The sequence below is a fragment of the Vombatus ursinus genome, unplaced genomic scaffold (genome assembly GCF_900497805.2).
Source record: "Vombatus ursinus unplaced genomic scaffold, bare-nosed wombat genome assembly UNPS02014893.1, whole genome shotgun sequence".
Lineage (NCBI taxonomy): Eukaryota > Metazoa > Chordata > Mammalia > Diprotodontia > Vombatidae > Vombatus > Vombatus ursinus.
The window spans coordinates 8,367,675-8,379,909 of record NW_020954671.1 but is presented as its reverse complement, the minus strand read 5'-3'; the positions used below and the strand labels follow the sequence as shown (position 1 = coordinate 8,379,909).

General features: G+C 38.7%; 1 protein-coding gene across 1 annotated transcript in view; it reads right to left on the bottom strand.

Annotated features, from left to right (window-relative positions):
* RHOJ (ras homolog family member J) overlaps positions 1-12,235 on the bottom strand; it is a 138,152-nt gene that overhangs the window by 44,395 nt on the left and 81,522 nt on the right. Inside the window, exon 2 of the mRNA XM_027842851.1 lies at positions 2,615-2,673. Within this exon, the coding sequence (XP_027698652.1) occupies positions 2,615-2,673 (59 nt within the window). The remainder of the gene's footprint in view (positions 1-2,614; positions 2,674-12,235) is intronic.

Below are 12,235 nucleotides of genomic sequence, written 5' to 3'. Positions count from 1 at the left end.
ACCATCTAGCTCAAGATATTGAAAAAGCAGTTGGAGATGTGAGGCTGGATGTTAGAAGAGAGGTTAAGCCCAGATAAGTAGAGTTGAGATTCATCTGCAGAAAGCTGATAATTGAATCTATGGGAAATGATGAGATTACCAAGTGAAAGTATAGAAGGAGAAGAGAAGAGAGCCTCAGTCACAACTCTGGGGGTGTAAGTGAGAATGACCTGGATAAAGATCCAGCAAAAGATTCTGAGGAGTAGTCTGACAAATAGGAGCAGAACTAGGAGAAAGAAGTGTTATGAAAACCTCGAGAGAAGAGAAAACATAAAAAAAACATGATGATCAATAATGTCAAGGACTGCAGAGAAGTCAAGAAGGATAAAGACTGAAAAAAAGGTCATTAGATTTTGTGATTAAGAAATGATTGTTAACTTTGGAAAGAGCAGTTTCAGTTGAAGGATGAATTCAGAAGTCATCATTAGTTCAGAAAAGAATAAGAGTTGAGTTAAGAAGAGAATGAAAGGAAAGGATTAATTGTAGACAATCTTCTCAGAGAGTTTAGCCATATAAGGAGAAGAGAGATAGGACTATAGCTAGTAGGGATGGATGGATCAAGGGAGGGTTTTTTGAGGACGGAGGAGACATGGCATGTTTATAGGAAGTAGGAAAGCAGTTAGTAGGCAGGGAGAGATTGAAGATTAGTGAGAGAGTAGGGAATGATAGGACAATATGCTGGAGAAGAGTGGATAGAATGTGATTATTTGTGCATGTAGAGGATTTACCTTGTCAAGGGAAATGGCTGCCTCTTCATATGAGACAGGTGAAGAAGGAGATAGTGGCAGAAAGCATCTGAGTGATGCAAAATGAGGAATAGGGACAAAGGAAGATAAACCCAAACCAATCAAGTTCACTCTCTGTTCTTAGTTCTAGAAAAAAGTTTTGGTAGAAGAAGATTATTACCAAATTACTTTCTAGTGTTATCTTTGGATTTCAGATAGTCATGCCCATTAACCAAAGAACAATATTCATTTACCAATTAACACATGGGATGATCCAGAGTTACTTATCAGATTATGAAATAGTATTAGTTACTTATTTCTTTTTGATAAGAGGATATTCTCTCATGGGGAGAATGTTCTCCTTGGAGGCTCTGATGTATAGTGAAACTAAGAGCAGATTCAATTTTGCCTTTAAAGAACCTTGATTTGAGTCCCAGATTTGTTGCCTAGTTTTTGATCTTGAGTAAGTCTTTTCTGTTCTCTGAGTCTCAGTTTCCTCATCTATAAAATGGGGATAATAATATTTGCAACACTTATCTCGTGGGGTTGTTTTTATGGATGCCAGGGGGATTGATTCTCCAGTGAATTTACCTAACCCTAGAGAGTGGCATAGTGACCTAGAAGGGGATGTCACCAGTCACTCCAGGGGAAGGAGGTGATGGTCCATGGGGATCATTTCCTCATCACTCTCTGAAAGCTCTTTCATCATCTCTCTCCACCTTCAGGGAATAAGGGGGGGGGCTGCCAGTCAAAATATTCCCCACCTTTCCAATCTTATCCCTCCTTTCTTCTTCTCCAATGTTCTTCCTTGATGGGAAAGATGGGGAATGAGGCTGATTATTGCACTCATTCATCCATCATCTTTACCTTGCTTTCATTTGTGCATAGCATAAGCAGCAAATAGCCTCTTCACCCAATTTCCTGCTCCCAATCTCAATATAATGGCTTTGGAAATGTCATTTGTTAATAAAGACAAAATTTGACTAGCAAAAAAAAATGCTTTAAACTTCAAAAGTCTTTTGTGAATGTAAGCTACCAATGTCCAACCCAATCAACTTTTTAATTGTGTACTATGTACAAAATACTTTGGTAGGTGCTGGGGATAAAGGCAAAATGAAAATCAGTCCCTGACTCCAAGGAGTTTATACTCTACTGATAGAATACAACATGAGAACAGATAAGTATATACAAGATAAAGTAAGGAGATGGGAAAGGGCACTAACAAGGGAATCGGGAAATTAAAAAAATAATAATCATAACAAAAACAATAATAATGATAAAGATAGCTTATAGTTTCATAGTGCTTTAAAGTTTACAAAGCTCTTTACCAACAAATATTTCATTTTATCCTCACAATAAATGCTATTATTATCTCTACTTTAGAGATGAGAAAACTGAAGCAAAGAGGGGTTTAGTGACTCATCTAGGGTCACATAGTTAATATGTGATTGTGGCTGGATTAGAACTCAGGTCTTCCTGACTAGAGGGCCCAGTGCTTTAATCCACTATGCTACCTAGCTGCCATATGAGATATGCTTCTCATAGGAGATGACACATGAAATGAGCCTTGGAGGGAGTTCTGGATTCCAAGATATGGTGGGTGAGGTGGGAGTGAACTCCAGGCATGGTGGACAGCCATTGCAAAGGCACTGAGATAAAAGTTGGAGTGCTTAGTTAGGCAACAGCAAAGAAGTCAATATATAAGTAGCAAACTGGCAAAAAAGGTAGTGTCTACTCTCTTTTTATCTTCCTTGGAAAGGGCTATCTGTACCTATGTGACTAGTAATGACAGAATCCAACCCCCCCCAACGCAAAAAAACCTATAAAGAATCAAGATAATAAAAATATACCTGTCCTGCTGTGTCATAAAGTCCAAGCAAGTGCTGCTTGCCTCCCACCGTCACAGTAACTAAGGAAAAAGAGAAGAAATAATTTGTAAAATTAAGGCATCAACCAGCAGACTATGTTTCTCCATGCCAACATCTTCCCAGGCAAGCAAGATAGGCATATACTTTACCCATGTATATTTTAAACTAAGTTGACAGCAGTAATCTCAAATGGAAGGCATCCTTTAGCTTCAAGTGAGAGCAGATGGTCCTAGGAAAGCCCAAACTTCTCAACCGAGGGAGATGCTGCCAACCATCTAGGGATTCTCAGGAGGCCACTGACTGACTGATCCTCATTAGTCACTAGAAATACCAGACTTCCTGGAGGGAAAACCTGAAATCTTTATATTGATGACTTTTTTCCTTTTTTTTTGGTTTGTTTCATTAGCCTAGTTCAAGAAAACAAGAAACAGCTCAAATAACTCCTGTATGGGTTTTGGATCAGAGTACCTCTCAGCATGCTATCAGAGAAATAACCTTGATCATCTCTCCATGTCTTCTCTTATCTTTTTTGGGAAGACTATCTCTTTCAGAATATGGAGCTGTATAAGCAACATTCCTTGCTGTTATGAGTCTTTTTTGCTTTTTGTGAGGCTTTGAAATGATAATATACCCTTGAGAAAAAGAGCCCATCTGTGTATTTTCCAGCCTATAAAGAAAAGAAAATAATCAATGGAAAGGGGCTATTCCCCATATTAAATGAAACTCACTTATTAAATTATTCTGTATTCAAGCATAGTCAATCTACTCCTGTTACCTTTAGCTCAAGGGTTTGGGGGAGAAGAGCATTGTCAGGACTCCTAGCTCTGTTTTATGCAGTATCAGCTTCTCATGTTTAAAGGGGAGTGTGGTGTATCTAGTGACAGGTAGATGGTTTGATTTACCCAGCATCTTGCAAAGCAATTTTGTGCTTGGAAGTGCCTGGAGAGGGACTACAGAAAAACCAGGCAAAATATACATGCCTAGAAATAGAATAAATCCCCTGGTTGAAATTTAATCCAGACTGAACAGATCAAAAGCAAATAAAATGTTTTCTTTCTCTCTCCTTCTTTCTTTCTTTTTTTCTTTGCTTTACTTTTCTAGGCCTAGCCCAATTTCCTTATCTGTAAGATAAAGGGGTTTGATCACAGGATCTAGAATCACAAAGGACCTCTGAAATCCAGTTTGCTCATTTTACAGATCAGGAAACCAAGGCATGAGGGGTTAAGTGGTTTGCATCAGGTCACTAGAATTTAGGTCTTTTGGGAAGCTTTCCACTATACCTCATTTGCCTACCCAGACCAGTTGAACTCTAAGATTCTGAAATGCTATAACCATATATTTTGCTAATTTAGTAAGCAACGAATGCAGACTCGATACACACACCAGATTGGTTTCCTGCACAGCTAAGGCAAGTGACTTCAGAATGATAAATAGAATAACTCTCCTAGGGGCTGAACTTCTGACATCTGTTGGCTACATTTTCAAGTCTGGTGATTGTGATCATGGGGATTTAATGCAGACTTTGATGTTCTTTATTTTTTTGGTTCAGGGTGAGATGTAGAAACATACTTTTAATGGCCTCATTTAAAAACAAAATAAGGGTTTGTTTAAAAGGGATGTCATTCTGCATCGGGAACTGTGATTTTAATCCAATGGGATCAACCAGTAACATAGTCTCTGTCAGTTTTAATGTGTTTGAGGAGTGACTAACCCAGCTCAGCCTGAAGTGCAAAGCTGACAAAGAGAAGGGGTCTCCATCCACCCATCTGCCAAGGCCTATTAGGAATGGAAGTTAATGTGAGGGCACAAGACTTTCTTCTTCTCATTTCAACCCCCTCCCCTCCAGTTGTTCGTTAACTAATAATAACTGACATTTATGTAGCACTAACTATGTGCAGATACTATGCTAAGCATTCTATAATTATTATCTCATTCAATTCTCCTGACAACCTTGGGGAGTAGGTGCTACTATTATCATCTCCATTTTACAGATGAGGAAATGGAGGCAAGCAGAAATTAAGTGACTTGCCCAGGGTCACACAGTTAATAAGTGTCTGGGGCCACATTTGAACTCAGATCTTCCTGACTAGGCTCAGCACTATCCATAGTGCCACCTACATCTATTCCTGTTGTGTGCTGAAAAAGCTCCTCTTTAATGTCGTATTTAGTGCCAATCTGAGGAATAGGAATAAAGGGAACGAAGCCAGAAGTAAATGTTGGTTGAATTAAATCAAACCCAGAGAATATGATATGAAAACCTCTAATTTAAATGAGCCCTAGGTAGACCAGGAATGGGGCAGTTGCTCTTAAGTCTATTTAAATTTTCTTGAAAATGCATACTGGAGACTACCTGTGAACTGTCTCCAGCTTCACGTGTTACTTTGCTAGCTCAATCTATTACTGTAATAGCAACTATTTGTGTGACACTATACAGCTCACAATTCAGTTCAACAAACATTTGTTAAGTGCCTCCTTAAGTGCAAGGCGCTGTTAAAATGTTAAGGATAAAACAACAAAAGTGGAGTAAATAGTCCTTTATCCTCGTCGAGGGACTTTCTCAGTCTGGGTTCCTCGGGGAGCTCACGGAGAATCTCATCTGCCAATAGTTCCTCAAGACTGGAGGTCAAATGAAATGAGCAGTCAAATTGATAGGAAAATAAATTTATTAGTGTGCTAAGGAAGATGGCTTGATAGTAGCAGTTTCAGCTTCTGAGGGCACAGATTTGGATTATCTGGGGATAAGGGAAAGGGAAGAGTAAAGGATGATGCTGGGGTTAAGAACCAGTGTGATTGAAAGGATGGTAGTACTGGTAGATTAGGAGATTAGGAAGGGGCATTTTTTAAGGAAATTGAACTGTTTAGGATGTACCCATGACAAAAGTGGGGGGAGGGTTGGAGAAAGGGTAAATTTAGGGGGAAAGGTGATAAATTATCTAAGTGGAGATGGCTGAAGGTAATGTAAGAATCTAATTCTGAAGGAAGACCATGATTGAATATCTAGATATGAGAGTCATCTGTATAGAGTTGATAAATGAACTCATGGGAATTGATGAGACCACCAGAGAGAACAGAATATAAAGAAGACCCAGAATGGGGCCTTGGGTTAGAAAGTTGCTTAAGGGGTAACAGATAGAGGATGATCCAACAAAGGAAATTCAGAAGTGGATATACATACACAGACACACACATCTATACATATACATGTATGTGTGTATATGTGTGTGTGTGTGTGTGTGTGTGTGTACACTGTAGGGGAGGGGAGTCAAGGATGAAGAAGACTAAAAAAAGGTCATTATAAAGGTATTTGAGTAGTCCAGGGAGGGAAAGAGGAGAAAAATAAATTGTAGGGAGATGTGAAGTGAGTTGGTGATAGTGAGTGGTGATAACCAAACTCTAGAAGTTTGGCTTTGGAAGGAAGGATTAATATAGAATGATAGTTTAAGGAAATGCAAGGCTCAAATGAAAGATTCTTTGAGGATGGTGGAGGACTGGGCATGGTTGTAGACAACTGGGAAGGGGTCATTAGATAGTAAAAGATGGAAAAGGAGAGAAAAAGAGAGGGAAACTTCATAGAACTAACTCCCAAGGTGAAAGAGAATGGGATCAAGGGCACATGTAGAGGAGTTAACCTTGTTAGGGAGATGTTGTAACCCCTCGTTCTGTAGTTACTTTTCAAATCCTCTACCATTTTTTCCCCTTTATTGCTGGACTTTTGAACATAATTCCCTTGGTACTTTAATAGTAATGTTTTTCTCCCCTTTGGTGCTGTTGGCATGACTTCAACCTGCCACATTTTCAGATCAAGATGCTTCATAAAAAACAGTGACTTTAGTTCTAGATAAAAGCCATGCTCCATACAGCCATTCATAATGTCTAAAAGAAATGCTTTTTAGGGGTCCATGGATAGATTTCAGGGGGTCTGTGAACTTGAATGGTAAAAAGATTACATCATTATTTTTACTCACCTCTAACTGAAATTAAGTATTTCCTTCAATTATTTGAAAATGTTATTCTGGGAAGGAGTCCATAGACTTCAGCAGATTGTGAAAAGGGTCCATGACACAAAAAAGGTTAAGAACCATTATAATGCCATGGAAAAAATTGAGTATTAATATTGTTCTGTCACTTATTTGCCTTGTGACCTTGGAATAATCACTTCATCTCTCTGGACCTCAGTTAGTTAAATGAGGCAATTATACCAGGTGCACTCTCAGCTTCCTTCTAGTTCTGATGTTCTATGATTTCCATGATTTTACATAACAATCCCATATATTTTCATAGAACTTTATTGGTTAGAGTGTTTTTACATATGTAAACTCTTATAATACCCCATGTGATGATGCATTATGATTAAATCCTTTTTAGAGATAGGAAACTGAAACCCAACCTAGACATGAACCTATTCTAGATTATGTGCTCTCCAAGCCCCCTCCAGCCCTAAATCATTCTTATCTCTGGTACTCAACTTGGCCTTACTACCAGAGGGCTGTGACATTTACTTCTAGGCTTTGGAAGGGTCAGAATATTATAGTGGATGATGTGACAGATTCAGCATCATGAGACCCAGATTTGAATCTTACTTAATTCCCTTACTAGCTGTGTTACCATGGGCCAGTTACTTAGTCTCCCTGTGCCTCAGTTTCATCATCTGTAAAATGGGATACTCATACTTGCATTATGTACCACACAGGGTAGTTGTGAGGAAAGTGCTTTACAAATCTTAGAGGGCTTTGAAATTGCAAATTTTTATTATGTTACAAGAAAGCTCAATGTTTTCATCCTTAAGGTCTACTTATGGTCCAATGGCACGACAGCACCCAAAGCCTATTCAGGCAGAAGAAACAACATCAGATTATAGTGAAGTGAAATTTTGAGCAATCTGGCACACTGACTTCAGAGAAATCAGAGGAGCAGACAGAGCTGGCAGGCAGTAGACAGACTGCAATCCCAGATCAGCCCCAGGCTCTTAAGCTATTAAAGTTATTTTCTTGCTCAAGGAGGTTTTGAACTGAGGCGTTCTAATGGCCTGCTAATGGCAGTAATGGTTCTTGAAACAAAGTGTGAAGCATTGTCTGGGGCCTGTTAAATATGTAAAATGAAAGTTTTCCTTTCAATCCATTAAACCCTATCTTTCCTTCTGTGTCTCTTTTGGTTCTGTGTGTTTTCTAGCATTTCACCCAGAGTGTTTAGCTCAGTTGCTTGGTACACGTTGCCAATGATAATATTGCCTTACAATCACAAAGTTGAATCTATAAAATGATTGTGTTGGATTTTATGATCTACATGGTTCTCTCCAGCTTTACCATTTTTAAAAGAATGTTTTTATTTTATTGCTTTCTCAATTACATGTAGAAATATTTATAATTTTCCAAATTCCCTCCCTCCCCCCTCCTTGACAATCCAAACATTTTGATATAGACAGTACATATGCAGTCATGCAGAACATATTTACATATTACCCATATTGCAAAAGGGAACAGAGACCAAAAAGAAAAAAAAAGAAAGATTAAATTAAAAAGTATGCTTCCATCTACATACAGACTCCATCCGTTCTTTCTCTGGAGGTGGATTGCATTTTTCATTGTGAGTCCTTTGGAATTGTCTTGAATCTTTGCATTGCTGAGAATATCTAAGTCATTTATAGTTGATCATAGTACAATATTGATGCTACTTTGTACACTGTTCTCCTGGATCTGCTCACTTCAGTTTGCATCAGTACATGTAAGTCTTCCCTTTCTGAAAGTGTCCTGCTTATCATTTCTTATGGCACAATAGTATTTCATCACAATCATATACCACAACTTATTCAGCCATTCCCAAATTGATGGGCTTCCCTTCAATTTCCAATTTTTACCAGCATAAAAAGAGCTGCTAGATTTTTGTGCACAGAAGTCCTTTTCCTTTTATTCGATCTCTTTGGCATACAGACATAGTAGTGGTATTCCAACTTTCACATTTAATTCAGCTTAATACTGACCTTTATAAAGTATTTTACATACATTATTGCATTTGAACCCCATAGCCATGGTATTTTATCCCCATTTTACTGATGAGACAAACTGAGAGTCAGAGAGTTTAAGTAGCTGATTTATGGCCTCCCTGGCTAGTAGGTAATAGAATTATAAGATCATAGGATTTGGAAGGGATCTTAGATGCCATTGATTCCAACCCCCCATTTTATAGATCAGGATATTGAGGCACAGAGGAAGGTAATGTGGTGGAATGGAAAGAGCACTGGATTTAGAGTTAGAAGACTTGAGTTCATATCTCACCTTGATTATTTACTGCCTGCATGACCTTGGGCAAGTCATATAAGTCATCTGGGTCTTAGTTTCCTCATCATTCCAAATCCTGTGATTCTTACAAATGGGTTAAATGACTTGTGCAGGGCCACACATCTAATAAAATGTCTGAAGTGAGTTTTCAACTCAGCTATTCTCACCTCCAAACCCAGTGTTCTATCCACTACCATTTTTTTCAGCCGGATACAACACAATACAACAGTTATCTTTTTTTGGCAAGGAAAGAGAGGCAGCTTGGTGTAGTAGATAGAGGTTTGAGCTCTTCTTATTATGTAGTTGTTTTTCAATTGTATCCAACTCTTTGTGGGGTGTTCTTGGTGAAGATACTGGAATAGTTTGCCATTTTGTTTCCAGCTCATTTTGCAGTTGAGGAAACTGAGGCAAAGAGGGTTAAGAGACTTGCCTAGGGTCACACAGCTAGTAAGTGTCTGAGGCTGGCTGGCTTTGAACTCAGGTCTTTCTGACTCTAGGCCACACTTATCCCACTGTGCCACCTAGCTCCCTCTTGGCCTCTATCCACATCAAAAAGAGTTGTGTTTATAATTCCAGAGGACTGAGGATGTATCTTGCTTACTTCTTTCAGAGCTGTGATGAACCCAGGTTGCAGAATGAGACTCATATTTTTGGGACATGACCAATATGGGAATTTGTTTTGCTTGATTATGAGTAATTGGAGTAATATGAGTAAAATGAGTAATATGGAGATAATAATTATTGCGTCCACCCCCAACAAAAAAAATGAGTAATATGGAGGCAATAATGATTGACTGTACTGTCCTTGTTCTCCTACCTATCTGATCATTTCTTCATCTCCTTCACTGGCTTCTTTCAGCCTTTCCCTGTTCCCCCAATATAGGTGCTCTTCAAGGCATAGTCCTCAATTGTCTCCTCACTCTACAGTCTCTTGGTGAGTTCCTTCATTTTTATTTCTGGAAGTATAATCTCAATTCTGGGATACAGGGATATAAATCCCTTTCTTCAGCCTTATTCCCTTCTCAATTTTTCCAAGTATCACACTTCTAGTAACCTGATGAACATCTCCATTTGGCCATCTTGTCAATATCTTTAACATCCAAATCAGCATTAATGTCGAACACCAGCAGGTTGTAAGCCAAATTCATCATCCTGATTTCCTTTTCCTGACTTCCTTATTTTTCTTAAGCCTTGTCTCCTTGACTACAAACCGCAGTTACCCCTTTTTAATCACAAAATTAATTTAGTTGCCAAGTCTCAACAATCTTGAGATTGCTTCTGCTACGTCCTTTGTACTTGTCCCATCATCTCTCTCCCCACTGCTACCATTTTAGTTCAGGCCATCATCGTCCCCTACTCATCTGACCTATGAAGAGAGTTTTCCTTTTTGACTCTCTTCTTGCTCTGAAACATCCTATACCAAAGGTGTCAAGCTAGCAACACTTTTATGTGCTCCCCCAAAAGGTCAAAAAGTAATTGAGAAATACTTAACAAAATAAACAAAAATACAATATAACATAGATAATATTAATATGTGGCTTTCTAAGTCAATATGCATCTGTAGAAAACCTTATTATGGTTTAGTGGCTTCTATTTCCATTTGACATCATTAATCTACACATTACCTGCATATTCATTTATTCTGATTGTATCACTTAATGCTACCTGTCTGCCTTCATGGCTTCCCAGTGTCTACTGAATAAAGTAAAATCTCCTTTACCTGGCACTGAAGATCCTTTACGATATGACCCTAACTTAACCTTTCAAACTTTGTCTCATTCAAACAAGAAACATTTATTAAACATCCATTATGAACCACGCACTGTGCTAGGCAATGAGGATACAAGAATGAAACAATTTCTATTCTTAAGGAATTTACATTCTGATCAGGGAGAGAACATACAGAGACATACACATGTATATCATACACACACATATATCTCACATACACACATATATCTATGTATAATTATATACAGAATTAATATAAAGAGAATAAATATAAATAACTGCAAAATAGTGTAGTATGAGATAGTTTGGGAGAGAAGGCATTAGCATTTGGGAAGGGATGAGGAGAGAATTCATGTAGAATTTGGTGCTTGTGCTTTGTCTTAAAGAAAAGGTTCTACAAAGTAGAGGCAAGGAGGGAGTGCATTCCAGTTAGGAAGGACAGTGCAGGGATCGTATGTATATGTCAGGAAAGGAGTGAAGGCGAGTTTGTCTGAGCAGTACAGGACAGGACAGGGTAATGTATAATGAGACTGGAAAGATCAACTGGAACAAATTTGTCAAGGGAATTAAAAGTTAAACAGAAAACTTTACATTTGATCTTAGGGACAATGGGGAGTGAGCCACTGGACTTGACTGAATATTGGAGTGACATTATCAGATCTGCATTTAAGGAATGTCACTTTGGGAACAGTATGTGTGATGGACAGGAATGGGAAGAAACATGAGGCCAGGAGATTAATTAGGAGGCTTGGTGAAAAGTGATGAAGGCCTAAACTAAGGTGGCTGCTATGTGGCGGGTAGCTAGGTGGCTCAGCGGATAGAGCACTGGGCTTGGAATCAGGAAGACTCATCTTTGCGAGTTCAAATCCAGCCTCAGACACTTACTTAGCTGTGGGACTCTGGGCAAGTCACTTAACCCTGTTTTCCTTAGTTCCTCATCTGTAAAAGGAGCTGGAGAAGGAAATGGCAAAGCACTTCAGATGTCACTGATTCCTTCTGGTGACATCAACACACCACTGTCTCTGGACCTGCTCCCTTCCCACTGGTTTCAGGTGGCATGTAATTTTGGCCATGTATGTAGTCTCTGCTGGGTATATAGACTTGCTTTGTAATCTTTGCTAGTCAATGCTCCCTGCAGGTCTTGAGTACCAGTGTCAGATGTAAGAAATATTGTTGAAGTAGAAAGAGCTAGATTTGACAACTCAGATTGGATATCTGGAGTGAGGGATTATGAGAAATTGAGGGTTGTGTTGAGATCACAAACCTAGAAAAATTGTGGTGATGGTCAACAGAGATAGTGAGTGAAGTTTGGAAGAAAAAAGGGATTAGAGGGAAATATAATGAGTTGTGCTCTTCATCTCCCAATATTTCCCTGTACACATCCCATACCTCAGCCAAACTGGACTATAAACCATAACACGAATATGTTTTCTGAACTTTTTCTTATGCTATTCCTTCATCTGAATACTGTATTCCCTTATTCTGCTAGCCAAAATACAACCTGTCCTTCCAGGTACAGTTCAAATGCTAATCACTTTAGTTATCCTTATGTTTAACCCCAGTAAATGCAGTCTCTCCTTAATTTGACCCCTCTTGA